The 18,125-nt window shown below is 37.9% G+C and overlaps 1 protein-coding gene and 1 long non-coding RNA gene across 2 annotated transcripts; both read left to right on the top strand.

Moving 5' to 3' along the window:
- Window positions 1-6,229: 6,229 nt before the first annotated feature.
- Window positions 6,230-11,994, top strand: LOC103413310 (uncharacterized). Its single transcript, XM_008351788.4, has 8 exons — window positions 6,230-6,578; window positions 7,948-7,985; window positions 9,301-9,360; window positions 9,490-9,573; window positions 9,654-9,688; window positions 10,672-10,757; window positions 11,547-11,612; window positions 11,750-11,994. The coding sequence occupies exons 1-8, from the start codon at window positions 6,512-6,514 to the stop codon at window positions 11,782-11,784; spliced, it is 471 nt and encodes a 156-aa protein (XP_008350010.1). The 5' UTR covers window positions 6,230-6,511; the 3' UTR covers window positions 11,785-11,994.
- Window positions 11,995-12,015: 21 nt separating this feature from the next.
- On the top strand, window positions 12,016-12,326 carry LOC139189618 (uncharacterized). Its single transcript, XR_011573433.1, has 2 exons — window positions 12,016-12,148; window positions 12,286-12,326. It is a non-coding gene; the product is annotated as an uncharacterized lncRNA (long non-coding RNA).
- The last annotated feature ends 5,799 nt before the right edge of the window (window positions 12,327-18,125 follow it).

The following is an 18,125-nucleotide window of genomic DNA, read 5'->3' on the forward strand; positions in this document are numbered from 1 at the left end:
GGAGCATTCAAGATAATCTAGAGCATTCCGGAACATTCCACACAAGTGTACATATTTAAGCCTCACCTAGAATAATCTAGATTAGGCAAGTTGTATCTAGAACTATGCTAGATATTTTTGGATGTAAGTAGGGGATTCTAGAACCCTCCATTGAGGAGGTGACTTAGGCCTATAAATAGGAGGTAAGGCCATTTGGCCAAACCATCCAAGAATTGTAAGCAATTGTAAAGTTCTCCTAAGTTTCAATACAAAGCTTCCTTTCTCCCATCTTCTAAGTGATTTTAGCATTCTCCAAGCTATCTTAGCTTTCTTTGTGATTCGATCCGGGGAAGCGAGGCTTCGAAGGCTTACTTAGCTTGTTCATCGAGGTATTCAAGTCTAAGCGCCGCACGGGCGGAAGGCTTAAAGAGTCATCCCGTGACAGCTGGTATCAGAGCCAAGCTCGTGAATCACTTGAAGGAAAGTAGGATATGGCAAGTGGAGAGATGGTGTCCGGAGTCTCCGATCTAAGGGAGCGTACTGCCGAGGTCCAAGACGTTGCCAAGAGCAAGCCAAAGTTAAAGGACTTGCAAGCATCGATGGAGACCATGGAAGAGCGACTCGAGAAGGTGGAACGAACCATACTCGAGTTCGATACTCGACTTGATGAGGATGTTGTCGACAAGGAGGAAATCCAAACCATGGTGGACAATGGTAAGGATGAATTGCGTGGCTTGGTGGAAGGGCTACGAGATGAGCTCCTTGGCGCTCTCAACACCATGGCAGACAAGATGCGAAGGGAAGTCCAGGTTCACCTTGACAACATAGAGGCAAGGTTTGTGGCGCTTCAAGAAGAGATAAAGGACACAAGGGAACTTAAGGGAGATGTGGCGTTTTGTAAAGAAGCAGTCGTGAAGCAATTCGTGCAAGGGTCGAGGGAAATCAAGGCGTTGGACTCCAAGGTAATCGACTCCTTTAAACCCAAATCCTATAATGGGAAGAGGGAAGCAAAGGAGCTCGACACATTCGTGTGGAACGTGGAGCGATACTTCAAGTACCTGAAGCTTGAAGATGACGAGTCCAAAATCTCAACGGCAACCATGTTCTTAGCTGACAATGCCCTTATGTGGTGGCGTCGCCGAAGCATGGAGATTGAGCAAGGTACGTTCTCTCTCACCACTTGGGATGAATTTAAGAAAGATCTTATGTTGCACTTCTATCCCCAAAATGCCAAGTATGAAGCCAAGGAGAAACTAAGGTGGCTCAAGCAAACGGGGAGCGTCAAAGACTATGTCAACGCCTTCGTGAGCTTGTTATTCGAGGTGCCCAACATGTTAGAGGAAGACAAGCTCATGTACTTCATGAGTGGACTGCAAAATTGGGCAAAACTCGAACTACAAAGGAGACACGTGCAAACATTGTCTGATGCCATTGCCGCTGCCGAATCCTTGATTGAGTTTAAATCAAGCCACCAAGGTGATTCCAAGTCCACGGGGAAGAGGGGTAACCATGAGAGAAGTGGGGGAGAACATAAGCCGAAGGACAAGGCCGAGACAAGCAAACCGAAGGAGAAGAAAGCCGATAAGCATGACAAAGGCAAAGGTAAGTCTTGGCAACCCACTTGTTACCTATGCGACGGCCCTCACATGATGCGAGATTGCCCACAAAAGAAGGCCCTTAAGGCCATGGCCTTCAAGGAGGACAAGGCCGAGGAGAATAACGATGCAACGATGGGATGCATCCGTCTACTGAATGCCATCCAAACAACCCTCCCACAACCTAAGGCTCAAGTTGGGGGAGGATCATTGTTCGTCGACGTCAAGACTGGTGACAAGACGACGCGTGTGTTGGTGGACACGGGAGCAACACACAACTTCATGACGTCGGAGGAAGCCACAAGGCTTGGCCTCCGGGTCACAAAGGAGCCCGGTAGCGTGAAGACGGTAAATTCCGCTGCCACCCCCATTGTTGGAGTTGCGCGTAATGTGCACGTAGACATTGGCACATGGAAGGGAACGATCGACTTCACCGTAGTCAAGATGGACGACTATGGCGTAGTCATTGGGTTAGAGTTCATGGACAAGGTACGAGCCTTTCCCATTCCATTCTACAATATTTTCTGTATCCTATCCGACGGAAGACAACCTTGCCTGGTGCCATTGGAAAGGCAAGCCAAGAAGTGTACCCAGCACTTGTCGGCAATTCAATTTGCCAAGTCTTGGAAGAAAGGCGAGGCCACATTTCTTGCAACCCTAATGTTGAATGAAGGGGAGGAGAAGCACGGGCCTTTGCCGAAACAAGTGGAAGACGTCCTTGTGGAGTTTGCGGACGTGATGCCTAAGGAACTGCCAAAGAAGTTGCCACCAAGGAGAGAGGTCGACCATGCAATTGAGTTGGAGCCTGGTGCTAAGCCTCCCTCCAAATCACCTTATAGGATGTCGCCACCCGAGTTGGAGGAATTGAGGAAGCAACTCAACGAGCTACTTGATGCTGGCTACATCCAACCCTCCAAGTCCCCATATGGTGCACCTGTCTTGTTCCAACGCAAGAAAGAAGGTAGCCTAAGGTTGTGCATCGACTATAGAGCATTGAACAAGATTACCATCAAGAACAAGTACCCACTTCCGTTGATCGCCGACTTATTCGATCAACTTGGTGAAGCAAGGTACTTCACAAAGTTAGATCTTCGATCGGGATACTACCAAGTGAGGATAGCCCCTGGAGACGAATCGAAGACGGCGATGGTGACCAGATATGGAGCGTTCGAGTATAAAGTCATGCCATTTGGTCTAACCAATGCCCCCGCAACATTCTGCACATTGATGAACAAGGTATTCCATCCTTATCTTGACAAGTTTGTCGTGGTTTACATTGATGATATCGTTGTCTATAGCAAGACATTGGAGGAGCACGTCAAGCACTTGCGCATAGTGTTCAAGACCCTTCGGGAGCATGAACTCTATGTCAAGAAGGAGAAATGCTCCTTTGCCACAAAAGAAGTAGAATTTCTTGGCCACAAGATAAAGGAGGGGAAACTTATGATGGAAAAGGGCAAGATCAAGGCCATTCAAGAGTGGGAACCGCCGACCAAGGTACCAACATTACGATCCTTTCTGGGGCTAGCCAACTACTATCGAAGATTCATTAAAGGGTATTCAGCCATAGCAGCACCCTTAACAGACCTTCTTAAGAAGAACAAGGCATGGGAATGGACGGACCGGTGTCAAGAGGCCTTTGAGAGGTTGAAGAAGGCCCTAATGGAGGAGCCTGTACTAAGGTTGCCCGACCTTAGTAAGCCATTCGAGTTGCACACTGATGCTTCCGACTTTGCCATAGGAGGAGTGTTGATGCAAGAGGGACATCCAATAGCCTATGAAAGTCGCAAGCTAAACAATGCCGAGAAAAGGTACACGACCCATGAAAAGGAGATGACCGCCATCGTCCATTGCCTTAGAGTTTGGAGGCATTACTTGCTTGGTACCCCATTCGTCATCAAGACGGACAACGTTGCCACTAGCTACTTTCAAACCCAACAAAAGCTCACACCTAAGCAAGCAAGGTGGCAAGAGTTCTTAGCGGAGTTTGATTACAAGCTAGAGTACAAGCAAGGAAAGGAGAACGTGGTGGCCGATGCTCTAAGTAGACGAGTAGAGTTAATGGCTACGGTACTCAAGCCGCAAAGCCATCTCTTGGGCCGTGTCCGAGAAGGTTTATCACATGACGTCCAAGCCAAGAACATTGTGGAGTTTGTCAAGGATGGGAAGACAAGAAGGTTTTGGCTTGAGGACGGCTTGCTATACACCAAGGGCAAGCGGATCTATGTCCCAAAGTGGGGAAGCTTAAGGAAAGAAATCCTTAAGGAGTGCCATGACTCAATGTGGGCAGGACATCCTGGCACTCACCGCACGTTGGCTTTGGTGAGCGATGCTTATTATTGGCCACAAATGCGGGATGATGTAGATTCATACGTGAAGACTTGTCTTGTGTGCCAACAAGACAAAGTGGAACAAAAGCAACCGGGAGGACTGTTGGAACCACTTCCCACCCCATCAAGACCATGGGAATGTTTAACCATGGATTTCATCACACATTTGCCCAAGTCTGATGGATGTGGATCTATCTTCGTCGTGGTCGATAGATTCACCAAGTATGGCACCTTCATACCCGCACCTGTGGAGTGCACAGCCGAAGTAGCTGCACGCTTGTTTCTAAAGCACGTGGTGAAGTATTGGGGAGTTCCGAGGAGCATAGTCAGTGATCGAGATGCTCGCTTCACGGGTAGATTCTGGAAGGAGCTCTTCAAGCTACTTGGCTCAAAGTTAGAATTCTCCACAGCTTTTCATCCGCAAACCGATGGACAAACGGAGCGGGTTAATGCATTGTTGGAGACTTATTTGCGGCACTATGTTAGTGCCAATCAACGAGATTGGGCTAAGTTACTTGATGTTGCCCAATTCTCTTATAACTTGCAACGTTCGGAGTCGACGGGGAAAAGTCCGTTCGAGTTGGCTATAGGGCAACAACCCTTGACCCCGAACACGGTCGTGACTGGCTACACGGGGAATAGTCCAGCCGCTTTCAAAACTGCTAAGGAGTGGCAATTAGCCCACGAACTTGCTCGAGCTCATTTGGAGAAGGCTTCAAAGAAGATGAAGAAATGGGCAGATCGCAAGCGAAGGAATGTGGAGTTCCAAACTGGCGACCAAGTCTTTGTGAAGCTCAATGCGTCTCAACACAAGAGTACTCGTGGCTTGCATAAGAGCTTGTTGCGGAAATATGAGGGACCATTCCCTATCATCAAGAAGGTTGGCAAAGCCGCGTATGTTGTGGAACTCCCACCCCGCCTCAAGTTTCACCCGGTGTTCCATGTGAGCAACTTGAAGCCTTATCATGCAGACAATGAGGAACCAAGTCGAGGTGAGTCTCATCGAGCACCCCCTTTGATGACAGAGGCATTTGACAAAGAAGTAGAGAGCATTGAAGCTAAGCGTGTCGTGGTGCGACCAAGACAACCAAAGCATGTGGAGTACTTTGTCAAATGGAAGGGGCTACCATACTCCGAAGCAACATGGGAGAAGGAGACGTCCTTATGGCAATATAAGGACTTGATTCAGACATTCGAGAGGCAGGAGTCGACGAGGACGTCGACGGCTTAAGTGGGGGAGGATGTCACGGGCCGCATGTTAAAAACAAAGAAAATGCCCAAGACATCATATATCTAAGCCCATGAAGCCTTGTCTTCATGGAAGCTTCTGGAACGTCCCGGAGAAATCAAGAACGTGGCGGAGCATTCAAGATAATCTAGAGCATTCCGGAACATTCCACACAAGTGTACATATTTAAGCCTCACCTAGAATAATCTAGATTAGGCAAGTTGTATCTAGAACTATGCTAGATATTTTTGGATGTAAGTAGGGGATTCTAGAACCCTCCATTGAGGAGGTGACTTAGGCCTATAAATAGGAGGTAAGGCCATTTGGCCAAACCATCCAAGAATTGTAAGCAATTGTAAAGTTCTCCTAAGTTTCAATACAAAGCTTCCTTTCTCCCATCTTCTAAGTGATTTTAGCATTCTCCAAGCTATCTTAGCTTTCTTTGTGATTCGATCCGGGGAAGCGAGGCTTCGAAGGCTTACTTAGCTTGTTCATCGAGGTATTCAAGTCTAAGCGCCGCACGGGCGGAAGGCTTAAAGAGTCATCCCGTGACACTTGGACCATGTGGTGTAAGAGAACAATACCAACAACTTGCATACCATCATCTTACTGTAGTAAAAGTAATAATATAATCATCAAGAACCATATCATTTGGTTTGCAAATGTAATTTAAAAAATTTGATCTCCCTATCATCATTCAAAATTATTTACTTCGATATAAAATTTCACTAATATGGTCCAAAACCAGCAGCCTAAACTCAAAGTGTGTACTTTGAGCAAGGTTCTAAAAGACGCTAGGCGCTAGTCGGGCGGTGAGTTAGGCCTAGTGCCTAGGCGGCTAGGTGGATCAAGTAATTATATTGTATTTCGTGTAAATAATTATCTGTTGATACTTAAAATATATATAATTTCATCATAAACTATAAAACAAAATGACATATATATTATAAAGTATTGGAACATAATGAAAACATGAGGAACAAACATATAATATGTGTTTATTTAAATGTTCAATAAGTCTCTTATAATTTATTGGAAACAATAAAATGCAAAAGAAAAGTTTTCATATCTAAGTGAGTTGCAACTTAAGCAAATGTCTAGACGAATTAGACACATTTTCTTAATTTTCAAACGTATAACACTGTTTGACGGTGATTTTTAGAGAAGTGACTTTCAGATGGACCAAGATGCATAAGTAAATAGACAGAAACTGAAAAATACACCCACAGAGAGACCGTAGGTTTCAAGTGCAAAGAGGCAAAACCCAAAAAGTTGCAGCAGCTGCCTGCAACAGCTATAAATACTCAGCCAAACCCTTTTCTCTAATCCCTACCTTTCTTCTCTTCTCTATCTCCCTCTCTGCAGCTTTAATTGAGAAAATGGGAAGAGGAAAGTTCAAGGGCAAGCCCACCGGCCACCGCCACTTCTCCACTCACGAAGAGATGGGTAAAAAAACCTCCCTCTTTCTCTATATATATATATATATATCTCTCTCTCTCTATACTTCAAATCTGGTTCGAACAATTGATATGTTTCTGTCTCTTATCTGTATATGTATATGTATATGTGTATTGATATGTGTATGCGCAGAGTCTCAGTTGTTTTCGGCTCTTTTAGATCTAGATTGATTTTTCAACGTTTTAGGCATTTCTGATTGTGGAATTTTGGTTGCCAATCTGAAATTTTGTAAAATTTTCCATGAAAGTTTGTTCTTTGAAGAATATTTTGATGATTTCGGCATGTGGGTTCTATTTGTATTAATTCAGTAAGCATTTCTGGTTGTAAAATTTTAGCTAGTCTAAAAGCTCGTAATTTTTTCGTGAAAGTTTGATTTTTTGAAGAATATTTTGGTCATTTTCGCATGTGGGTTCTTTTTGCATAGTTCAGCTTAGGAGCAGTTAATTGGATAACCTCTGTAAGAAAACAAAATGGAAAACTTGTCCACAGTGATTGCTTTTAGCTTATTGGTAGTGGCTTGGCTTGAAGACTATTTTGTTCATTTTGGTATGCGGGTTCTTTTTGTTTTCACCCGGCTTAATATTCTGGAGTCTGGACCAGTAGATTGGATAACCGTCGTAAGAAATAGAAAATGATAACCTGTTCAAAGTTGTTGCTTCTAGCTTATTGGTAGTGATTTGCCTTGGAATTTGTAATATATTTGCTGGAGTATTCACTCGGGTCGGCTTGAAATTTGGGATGATTAGTTGGTTAAATGAATCAATGCAACCAAGCTTTATTAATTGCTAGTTTGGGGACCTTGGGGTTGGTGCATGAATTATGAATCCCTTTTCAGATATATTCTCTGAAAACATTCTCGGTCAGATTTTCACTTCCCTGCTACTTTTACTTGAAAAACCCATGACTTTGTAGGGACGCTTTGAAATTTACACCAAATTAAAGAAAATATGAAGTTTAACTATTGCTTGGGTTATAGTATATGTCAGACTGGGAAAGAATATTTCCCTCCACTATATTAATTCTACTCATGGTTTCTCGTGGACGGCTTTATTGGTTTATGTATGGAAAAAAAATTAAGATTTTTTTTATATCAGCTATTAAGATTTGTTGTTTATGATTGTTTAGTTGTATTATGAGTTTATCAGTTGTACTCCTGAAGACTGTATGAAGTTAATGGTTTGTGAGTTTGTATATTTGGGTGATGTCAACAATATCAGTTTCACTTAAGCTCAGACATTTTTTCTTTATGTCAAATTATATGGATGATTGGTAAAGTTGTTTCAAATGCCTTTGAACTTTTATATCTGCTATGAGCTGACTCAGCTTGCCTTTGTGTCTATACTTCAAATGGTTGCAGTTGCCGGTAGCTCTGCTCGTCCGCGTAGTTTTAAAAGGGTAATAATCTGTCCCTTCTCATTATGTATTACACTTTTCCTATATGATTTAATTGAAGACACTGCACTTTTCATGCTGCCGTCATGATTCTCAATTTTAGAGGCGGTGGTGTCAATAGGCTTTTAATAGTATTTTGTTTGAGCATGCATACGTACACAGATGCATGTAAAGTGTATAGGTGCTCATTATGCTCATTATGGAGTTTGCATTGATGGGACTACATAGAATTGGAATGTTAAATTAATGCACTGAAGACATCTATATTAACTTAATGATGTTTCATATCCGTCATATTATCAAAGGAAAATTATTTTAGCAGAAGTCACAGAACCAAGATGTTCTGTAACCCAAACTTTCTGGCTGATAGGAATCATATGAATCGTGGCTGAACCAACCATAGGCAATAAGAATGCATCTTTTGTGGATGCCTCTAAGCATTACATGTTTCAAAGGATGACCATGTGAAACAAAGTTTTCTTTGCCCTGTAGGGCATGTCACAGTTATGGGCAGGCTGCAGTGTTTTAAGGACTCTTGTAAACCCATCGACCCAAAACCCATAATAGATATGTCCCTAATATGAATCTCACAGAAGCAACGTATTCTGATTTTGGTCCCTGCAGAGCTCACATTTGCCCATAACACTCTGAGTTTGTGAAAGAAATTGACAAAATTATTTCATTGTCCTGAAGTTGCAACAATTAGTAAGCTACATGTCTAAATTAGAAAATTAAACTACAGGAACCAAAATGGAACTTCTCCCAAACTACGGGGACCAAAATCATATTTTTCCCTATAAATGAAAAAGAATTCTTAATATGAATTGCTTCTTCAGTAGCATGTTATATTTTTCTTCCTTTTGGGGTTGATTTCAAAACAGTCAATAAGTTCACCTGATTTGCTCCTATTGTAGTCTGGCATTGGGAGTAGGACTTTGAGTCTTTGATCCCGTGAAACGCACACATTAAACTTAAAGTAAGAATGAAATGGGCAGGCCATGAATGTTGGGCTATTAAGTGCTTAGTTTCCAAATATGAGATTACTTTCCAAATATGGATATTAGCTACAAGCCTACAAATAACATGGGCACTGATAGTTTCACGTAGTAATTTTGCTCAATTACCAGTTTAAGAAAGAGAAATTTCTTGTGCCATTGATATCATTGTGTGCAACGTATGTGAGCTATATAGTGGCTTTATTGATTATATCCACCCTGCCTCGTCTGTTACTATGTCTCCCTCTTTCTCTTGCATATGGATGAATTTAAGTTTGGTGCTGTTGCTGGGTATTAAAGGTTTATTTCTTTGATATCGTCAGGAAGAAGCCGAAGAGGAGGAGTCTGAAGAGGAATCAGAAGAAGAACAGGAAGAATCCGAAGTCAGTATACTCATTATTTCTATTCCATTCTTCTTTATATCGAACTATTCTATTGTTAATGTGGAAGCATCTACGTTTCTTATTAATTCCTACTTGTACCTTACTGCAATTTTGGCTATGTGTTCACAGAAACGGAAAGGCACTCAGGGAATCATTGAAATTGAGAATCCCAATCTAGTAAAACCAAAGAATGTGAAGGCTAAAAATGTCGACGTAAGTTGGTGAAGAGAATTTTTGTATATTTTCAGTATTAACTCATTATAGTAAATTTATTTTCTGTTATTGTTTTGCAGATTGAGAAAACGACTGAACTCTCAAGGCGTGAAAGGTATGCAATGTTCCTCACCTCCTGTACATTCAATATCTATGGAACAAGTTCCGTGGCAAGTATCTGAGCAGTGTCTAAATTGTGAAGCAAAATCTTGCTTCTTCATTGATGATTCTTCTATCCCATTTTTCTTCAGTTTTATTTTCACATATTTATAACTTGTTAATATCAAATATATGATTATTAATGCATCTTTCATGCGACTGTCAATAGAGCATGAGGCTTTAATAGTGGCATCCGGTTTTATCTCTAAGCACCGGAATTATCCTACATTATCTAGGCTGACGTGGATTTTTATTTCTTCTCCTGTTTCTAGTTTTAGTTTTGAGGATATCACACAGGCAAAAGAGACCACCGGAATTTGTTCAATGGATATGAAATCTGTTAAACTGTACCTCGTATGAGGCTTTTGACTCTGTACCCTATGATGATATGACCTTAAAACATTTTTGTTTTTGGTCAAGCCCTTAAAACATTTAACTCATCACTCTGTTTTTAGTGTTCTGAACCATAGGGAAGCGGAATTTTATACATAATTTGTCAAAAATGAACTTTATAGGGGTAAATTATAATTTGTTTTTTAGATTATTTTCACCAGCCGGCAGCCGCACTGTTGAACAAAATAATAGTTTTATCAAAAGTTATGTTTTGCTGAAAGGATTTAGGAAAATGGTGGATAAAATTGAATTTATTGAAATATGTTCTTCATGTTATGCTTATGCCCTGGCATTCTGTCTGTGATTCCATGTATCTTTAGTCATAGGAGTACTGGATGTTATTCTCATGGTTTTATGCTTCCAAATAGTACTTTTGACGATTGAACCTCCTTGAGGTCACATAATTTTTAGATGCAGTTTTCTATTTCGATATGATTGATTTGTGAAATCTCATGATCAATATTTTCAATTTGGTTGTCCTTAGAGTCAAATATTTGAGTTTTCCAAGGCCAAGTATTGTGTCAACTTAATGTCCATCCCTTGCAGAGAGGAGATCGAGAAGCAAAAGGCTCATGAGCGGTACATGAGGTTGCAGGAACAGGGAAAAACGGAACAAGCAAAAAAGGATTTAGGTAATGTGGGAAATTGACAAATTCCAGCTTTGTATTTGGCAGTTGATTTAATTATATTAGGCACGTAATGATATGTTAACTGAATTTTCTTAATTCGCGTACACATAACATGGGTTCCGATATTTTTGCTTGAAAAGTCATATTTTATCTTGTAATTATATCTTCTTGCTGATATGTCACTCCAGTAACCAGTGGCTAAAACTAGATGTATGCTTCGCCCAAAGTTGAGTGACAATTAGTTATACGGAAGAATCAAAGACATGTCCAGGTCATCCATGGTTCTTCCTGAATAGATTTTTCAACTTAGGTGGTGACTTTTTGTGTACTCCAATATTAGAGATTATATGCGACACCACTGTGTGTAGCTATATCTATGAAAGTTCTATTTCTGGAACTTTTCAAGTGATTTGGAATTTTGTCTATTGTTTCACTTACCTGCATGCTTAACAGTGTTGTTTGGTTGTGCCGAATATCAATGTGAACATGTATCCCTGCTTGGTTCTAAATGCCTGTGGTTAATATAAAGATGCAACTCATAAAATTGCTCCACTGAACCCATTATCATATTGTGTTTTCCATATTTGCTTTCCTTTATGGCTTACCGGCATCAAGTTCCAGGATATAGGAATAATTTCTCAATGCGTTTGTTACCCTTGTTTTGTGCCTCTCTGTGTCGCTTAACAATATGGTCTGTGACCCTGTATATCTCTATTTGAGTCGGTAGTTTATTTTCCTGTGCATCGTCTCTGTTGCCCTTGTTTCATTCTTTAATTTAAATTGTTCTTGCAGAACGCTTAGCCATGATTCGCCAACAAAGGGCTGAGGCCGCTAAGAAGCGAGAGGAAGAAAAGGCTGGTGTGTACCCTGATTCATCATTATTTTTTTTTGTTCCCATTTGTGATACTCCTCTGCCTTTCATGTTTTATTTGTTCAAAATCTTAATAATCCTCCTCCTTTTTCTCCTTACTCAAAATGGTCGATGATCATTTCAGCTAAAGAGCAGAAAAAAGGCGAGGGACGCAAGTGAAATAAAGTTCTGGAGATGCCCAGTAATTGAATTCGGCTGCTTTCCTTGTAACGTTTGACCTTTTTATCTGTATTATCTGTAGCCCAAGCAAACTCATATTACCAAGGTTTTCGCAATCTTATTTTACATTACTAGTTTATTTATGAAGTGTATGGAAATTGTTCGTATTTTATTGGAAACATGGTTTGGGGAAACAACCATTCATCGAAATAGTTGCTGTATACAGGTTTCGGTTTACATTGAGCTGAGCACACAGAGTAATCCTTTGTGAGTATTTCTTGTTCAACTCCCTCTTCACTGTATCTTTTGCCTTGCAGAAATTGTGTCGGTGAGTGAGTTGTTCAAACGAACTTTGCCGTTTCAGGTACCTAATGCTTCTGTAGTACTCTCCCTCTCTCTCTCTCTCTCTCTCTCTCTCTCTCTCTCTCTCTCTCTCTCTAGACCCTCCTACCTTGTAACCAAATTTTCAACCTTTAGTGATTCTTTTCTAACAAATACAAGAACAAAGAATCTCCGAGGCTTAGGATAAGGGAGATTGTAAACGATTGAAATGGAAAACATAGAAGTCGTGGCCGGCGGGTTTTCGACAGGAAAACCTCCTGAACCGACGAAAAGCAGGCAACCGTATGCGTATCTGTCGATGGTCCTTGGTTTGAGGTTATGGAACGTGAAAGAATCTGGTCTTAAACCACTGTTTAAGCAAATTACAGAAGGAAGATACCAAAATGTCTGATTTGGTTTATTTTGGCATCAATTGGGCGGCTGCATGATCCACAAACCTTTTAAAAGCATAATCCTTATGAACGAATGAATCTCTCAAATTTACATTGTGTTTGTGCTTTGCTTTTGTCCATGCTCAAGTTTTCTGCAATCAACTTGTACCTTTCGCTTTTGCATAGAAAGTGAAAATTTGAAAGCAAATGCTTCTGTGTGTTGTTTCTTTGATCGAAGGGACGGATTCAAACTTAGAACCTCTTCCAAGATTAAGAAGATAGATGCCGTTGGATCAAGAGCGAGCTACTCCTTATTTCTTTTTTCTGGGTTGTATTATAATTGTCTTCAACTCGCATAGGGCATCAACCCCAGCACTAGAGACCCCGTATTTGACTCCCCCGTGCCGATATTGCATCTATACAAACAAACAAAGAACCTTTTAGTTTTTTTTTTTCTGTTATTTTTTATTATTTTTTATTATTTTTATGATTCTGGCTCTTTGCAAAGTAAAGGTAAAACTGATTACTCTTCCCCCGACGGCCCTCGCAAAGCAGAGAGTCACGTTGGTTAAAAGTCGTCCTTTTTTTTATTCTAGCGAAGAAAAACTGTGGACATTCCATGTGATGTGGAACGTTAACTTTGCTAGAGTCCAACATATGCATATGCGTAAGGATTGAACAGTTCTGCTTAATTTATTAAATATTTATACGTAGTTAAAAAAATGTTTCTCATGGACAACTCGTAAACCCAAATTTGATGACATAATTAGATATTAAATATTGGAATGGCTGGACTGCTGCTCGGCAGCCTAAGAAAGAAGAAGAGAGGAATTCGAGTCTCCATTTCGTATGTGGTTTTAAATTAAAAGTAATTGGAAGTGGCGGATTGTTATGGTTGTTAAGGTTTTTATTTTCAATTTATTACATCCGAGTTTAATTTTTCTTTCTTTTTTAGATTTTTAGCTAAAATGGTGTTTGAGATTGATATAATTCCTCACTTTGGTCCTCGAAATTGTTCACTGTCAATTATTTTGGTTGTTTTGTGAAAAATCTCCTTTTAAGTTGAAGAAACCACAAGATCAAGTGGGGTGGTTAATTTGACAAAAATACCTTTATTGGATATTTTTCACAGAACAACGAAAATGATTTACAGTGGATAATCTTAAGGACTACTTATATCGATTTTAAATCTTAATGACCAAAATAAAGAGTTATGCCAACCTCATATTTTGGCTAAAAATTCTCTCTTTAGTGTTGTTAAAATGGAAATATTTCTTGTATTTAAAAAAAATATAGGTATCTAATTATTGATTAATCATAATTTTTAATTCATTCTTTGACTCTAGGCTAATTCCAAGAGCTTAGGAGCTGAAGTGGTTTGGATTAAAAATAAAGGAAAATTAATGAAAATGACATGAAAATTTTGAGTTTTAACGATAAGGATAAAATAAAGGGTAAAGTGAATAGTATCAGTATTGACTTTTTAGTGTAAAAATGTGATTTTTCGTTAAAGTGAACAGTACATGGAGCTTTTCTTTAAAATTCCCTAAAAATAATGTATTGAAAATTTGGAAAGTTTAAAGACACGACTTAGTTGAGTATAATTGGTGGGAAATTTGTGGTGGTTTCATCAAAATATGGAAAGAGACTAATCTCATCTTTTTTTTTTTTTTTTGTCAAAAACTAATCTCATCTTTATAAAAGGGGATTATATTCTTTGAAGATGATATGAACCACATGTTTACTTACAGGGTAATACCAAAAATAAATAAATAAATAAATTCATTGTGCCAGGAACAGGTTCCAGAACACTAGATGTCATAATACAATAGGTTGAATTTTTTTTTTCCAAGTTTTCAACCGGTTTTGATCCGTGTTCTCGGCACACTAAAAAACCTCTTAATATTAGGGAGACCATCTATTAAAGCATATTTTGTAAATCACATGACATGGTTGTTGATGATTAAATTATTACTTAAATGTTGATAAACGTGCTTATTTTCTATCAATGCACATCAAATGCAAATATGATCAAAAAATTAATCTACATAGCATTACTCCTACTTATATAAAATGAGTATTGGTATTTTTCCGATTCTTAACTTCACTCTTTTTACAAATTTTCTATTTACTAAAACATGGATATTATAACTATTTTTATTACTAACACACATGTATTATAAAGTGTGGATTCCACATTAATGACATATTTTAGAATCATTATGATTCTTGAGTGTTTCGTGCTTATCATAATACAGGTGTTTAGAATCATTTCATGACATTGTCATACGTATTGGTTCCCATCTCAATACCAAGTAAACATGTCCTCAACTCTAAACTTTTCTTATGTTTACTAATACATATAGAATTAGAGAAAATGCGGGTTTCTCCTTGAAATATATAAACGAATACCTGAAAATTGAGATTAAGATTAACTTAGGAATTAATTGATCTGAATACATTTCCTTACTTCTCATATTCCTAAATTCCCCAATTCACGTCTCCTCACATTCACATTAAGTAACACATGTCACAAAATTCATAATTTAATACCCGAAATTAAGAAAACGATTTCTGAACGTTTTTTTTTCTTCTATTTTTGTTTCTTAATTATTTTTTTTAATTAGTCACTCTAAAAGCTAGAAATAAAAAAAAAGGTAATGAGCCCACCTCAACTCAATCCTTGTTATTTTGGGATTTAGAAGAGAATGGACCACATAAATATGTAATTTACAACTCTGAATGTGAGGAATATTCTTTTGGCATTTCGAACCACTCTTATACTCTTTTATTTTCTTTTAATAAATTTTCTATTATTAAATTAATATATTGTATTGAATTAAATAAATATTAGTTAATTAAATATTAAATAATATGAGACTCGAAATGAAAGTACCCTTCTTGCATACATTCCCCATTATGTTGTCGGAACAAAAATATTGCATGTATCAATATGGATGGAAATATTTAGTACATGAAATAGCGATTTGCTAGATATATAAATAGATGTATAAGATATAACTAATAAAACGGATCTTGTGTTCTGGAATTGGAATCAAAGAAAGATATTAAAATGACTCGCATGTTGTGACTTGGAATAAATGTTTCTTGGTAAAGGAAGGGAATAGTAATTTATTCATTCCTAATTTATTCCTATAGAACGTCTAGAAACAAGAAGATTAAATCGGATATATCGACAGATTCCCGCGTAGTCCAAAGAAAAAAAAAGATCCAATATACCGTAACGAAGTATGATTCTCTTCTCTTTTTCTTTTTTCCCTTCTTGTTTTTCCTTCTTCTTCTTTCCCCTTCTATTTGAACGGATATGGTTAAAACACGCTAATTTTTTATATATATTTTTTTAGAGAGAGACAAAATGGAGAGTGTGAGAGGACTGGAGAGAAGGAGGTGAAAATAAGAAGGGAAAGAATCTAAGTTTGACAGTGACATAATGTTTTTTGTCTAAATCAATGACGTGGACAAAAATAACATATATTTTATTTCATTGTGAAGAGACAACTGTAGCAGTTTCAAGAAGGTCTTATATAGGACAGTTACACTGTTACAGTTACACTTCTTACCACCGAAGTAAAGGCATGCTTACGTTTTTGTCCAGATGTCATTGTTTCATTAGCACATTACCTTGAGGTCTGGAGAAAGTTGCTAAGGTTTTTCTAATCCTCCATTCTCGAAAGGAAGAACATAAAATTCTTTTTCCTTTCCACAAAGATCAGGAGATTAGATCTAGCTGTAAAAAAAATACTGCAATATAAAAATGTTCCCCTACCATTTAAGTCGTCACCCCCCCTCTCTATCTCTCTCATATTTCTGCTTATCACAATAGAAATAAGTTGCCCATACCATTTAAGTCGTCTTCTCTCTCTCTCTCTCTCTCTCTCTCTCTCTCTCTCTCTCTCATATTTCTGCTTATCACAACAGAAATAAGTTGCAATAAGGATAACGATTTCTGATTTCAAAACACACATTTCTGAGCTCTGACCAAAATAAAAAAAATTAACACACTTACTGACCGAAAAGTCAAACGGCCGCTTCGTGAAGAGGATGACACAGAGGAGAAAGAACCACGATAAAAACGTTTTTGTTTTTAATTTTCTGTTGTGTGTGTGTCAGTGCGTGTATGTTTAGGTCAACAATTCTACATATTGTTTATTTTGTAAATGAGTTTCTTGGTAGTGGGTTTTATTGGTCACCAAAGTATTCATGATTTATTGTTTTTGTTTCAAAACAAAATTAATTAAAGAACAGATAATTAGTGATTAGTTTATGCCATGTGGGATTGATTAAAGTGTGAATCTACATATACCTAATACCACCCCCCAAAAGGTACTCCATCATTTTAAGGATGTAATATTCACATACTCGTTCTATTTTTTACATATTTTTATTAATATTTGACTATTGATTTTCTCCGGATTTAGTACTATCATGCATTCAATATCATTTGATATAATAACATCATTTGTTTTATAAAAATGTCATTACCACGTGAATTGATGTCCCTTTTTTTTGGCATGTGGATATGAAACCATAATGCAATACTGCGGTGCTGGTGGTGGTGGAAGCGGTCAACTATATACATAGTACATAAGAGAGAAAATTAATAGTTAAGTTGGAAAGAATCGTTCTATGAAATTATCTTAATATACGTAAAATTACTTGTTGTAATTGCGTATTAGAAATCATCGTATTACGTATATGTGAAATGCATTCGTATATGAGATAACCTTCCATGTGTCCAATTGATTATTGTTCCAGTCGTAGTTTTTTTTTCTGTTTGGTTAGAAGATCTCATAGGTTTCATTTAACAGACAAGATGCAAAACGATGAACATTTGCGATAAGTTGATGCCTAGTTGCGACTATTCATATTACGAGAATATTTTGTTTACTAGTCTCAAGTAATGGTGATGTTCATCACCCAATTTATCAAAGGTAGATAAATTTGAATTTCAAAATCTGTATAGTTAATAGACACAAATCTCACAAACTCATCAAATAGTAATAAATATGGTGGTGAACATTAATATAACGAGTGTTTGTTCAACAACTCTTTTACAATTTATAAAAAAATAAAATGCAAAATAAAAGTTATTTATTTTCTATCTAAGTGAGAATCGCGATCTAGGCAGGTGCCTAAACATCATTTATTAATTTTCAAATGCCTAAAAAATGCTAGGTGGAAGTTTTTAAAACAGTGCTTGAGAGTGCTAAGCAAAAATACACTATTCATATCATGGAAGTGTATCTTTGTTGGCAGATGGGACTATTTTTATAAAGGATAATAATTATTATTAAGATATTTTTCGGGGATTGTTATTGGCATACTAGCATTCTCATTTTGCATTTCAAATTGTTTATATTTAGAAAGAAAAATAAACTTATAAAGTGTGCATAATAAGATTTTTAGAATATCAATGACATTTACTATTTTTATAGCTCATTCTGAAAAAACATCTTCATAAATACAATTGTTTTTCTTAAAAAAATTATTATTAGCAATCAAAATGAGTCATTATGCATTATTTCTTCTTTGTAATTTTTTTATCATAAAAGAGTGCATAATAAATTTTTGAAATAATAACTCCCAAACAACATTATCGTTAAAAAC

Source organism: Malus domestica, chromosome 11, assembly GCF_042453785.1.
Source record: "Malus domestica chromosome 11, GDT2T_hap1".
NCBI classification, from domain to species: domain Eukaryota; kingdom Viridiplantae; phylum Streptophyta; class Magnoliopsida; order Rosales; family Rosaceae; genus Malus; species Malus domestica.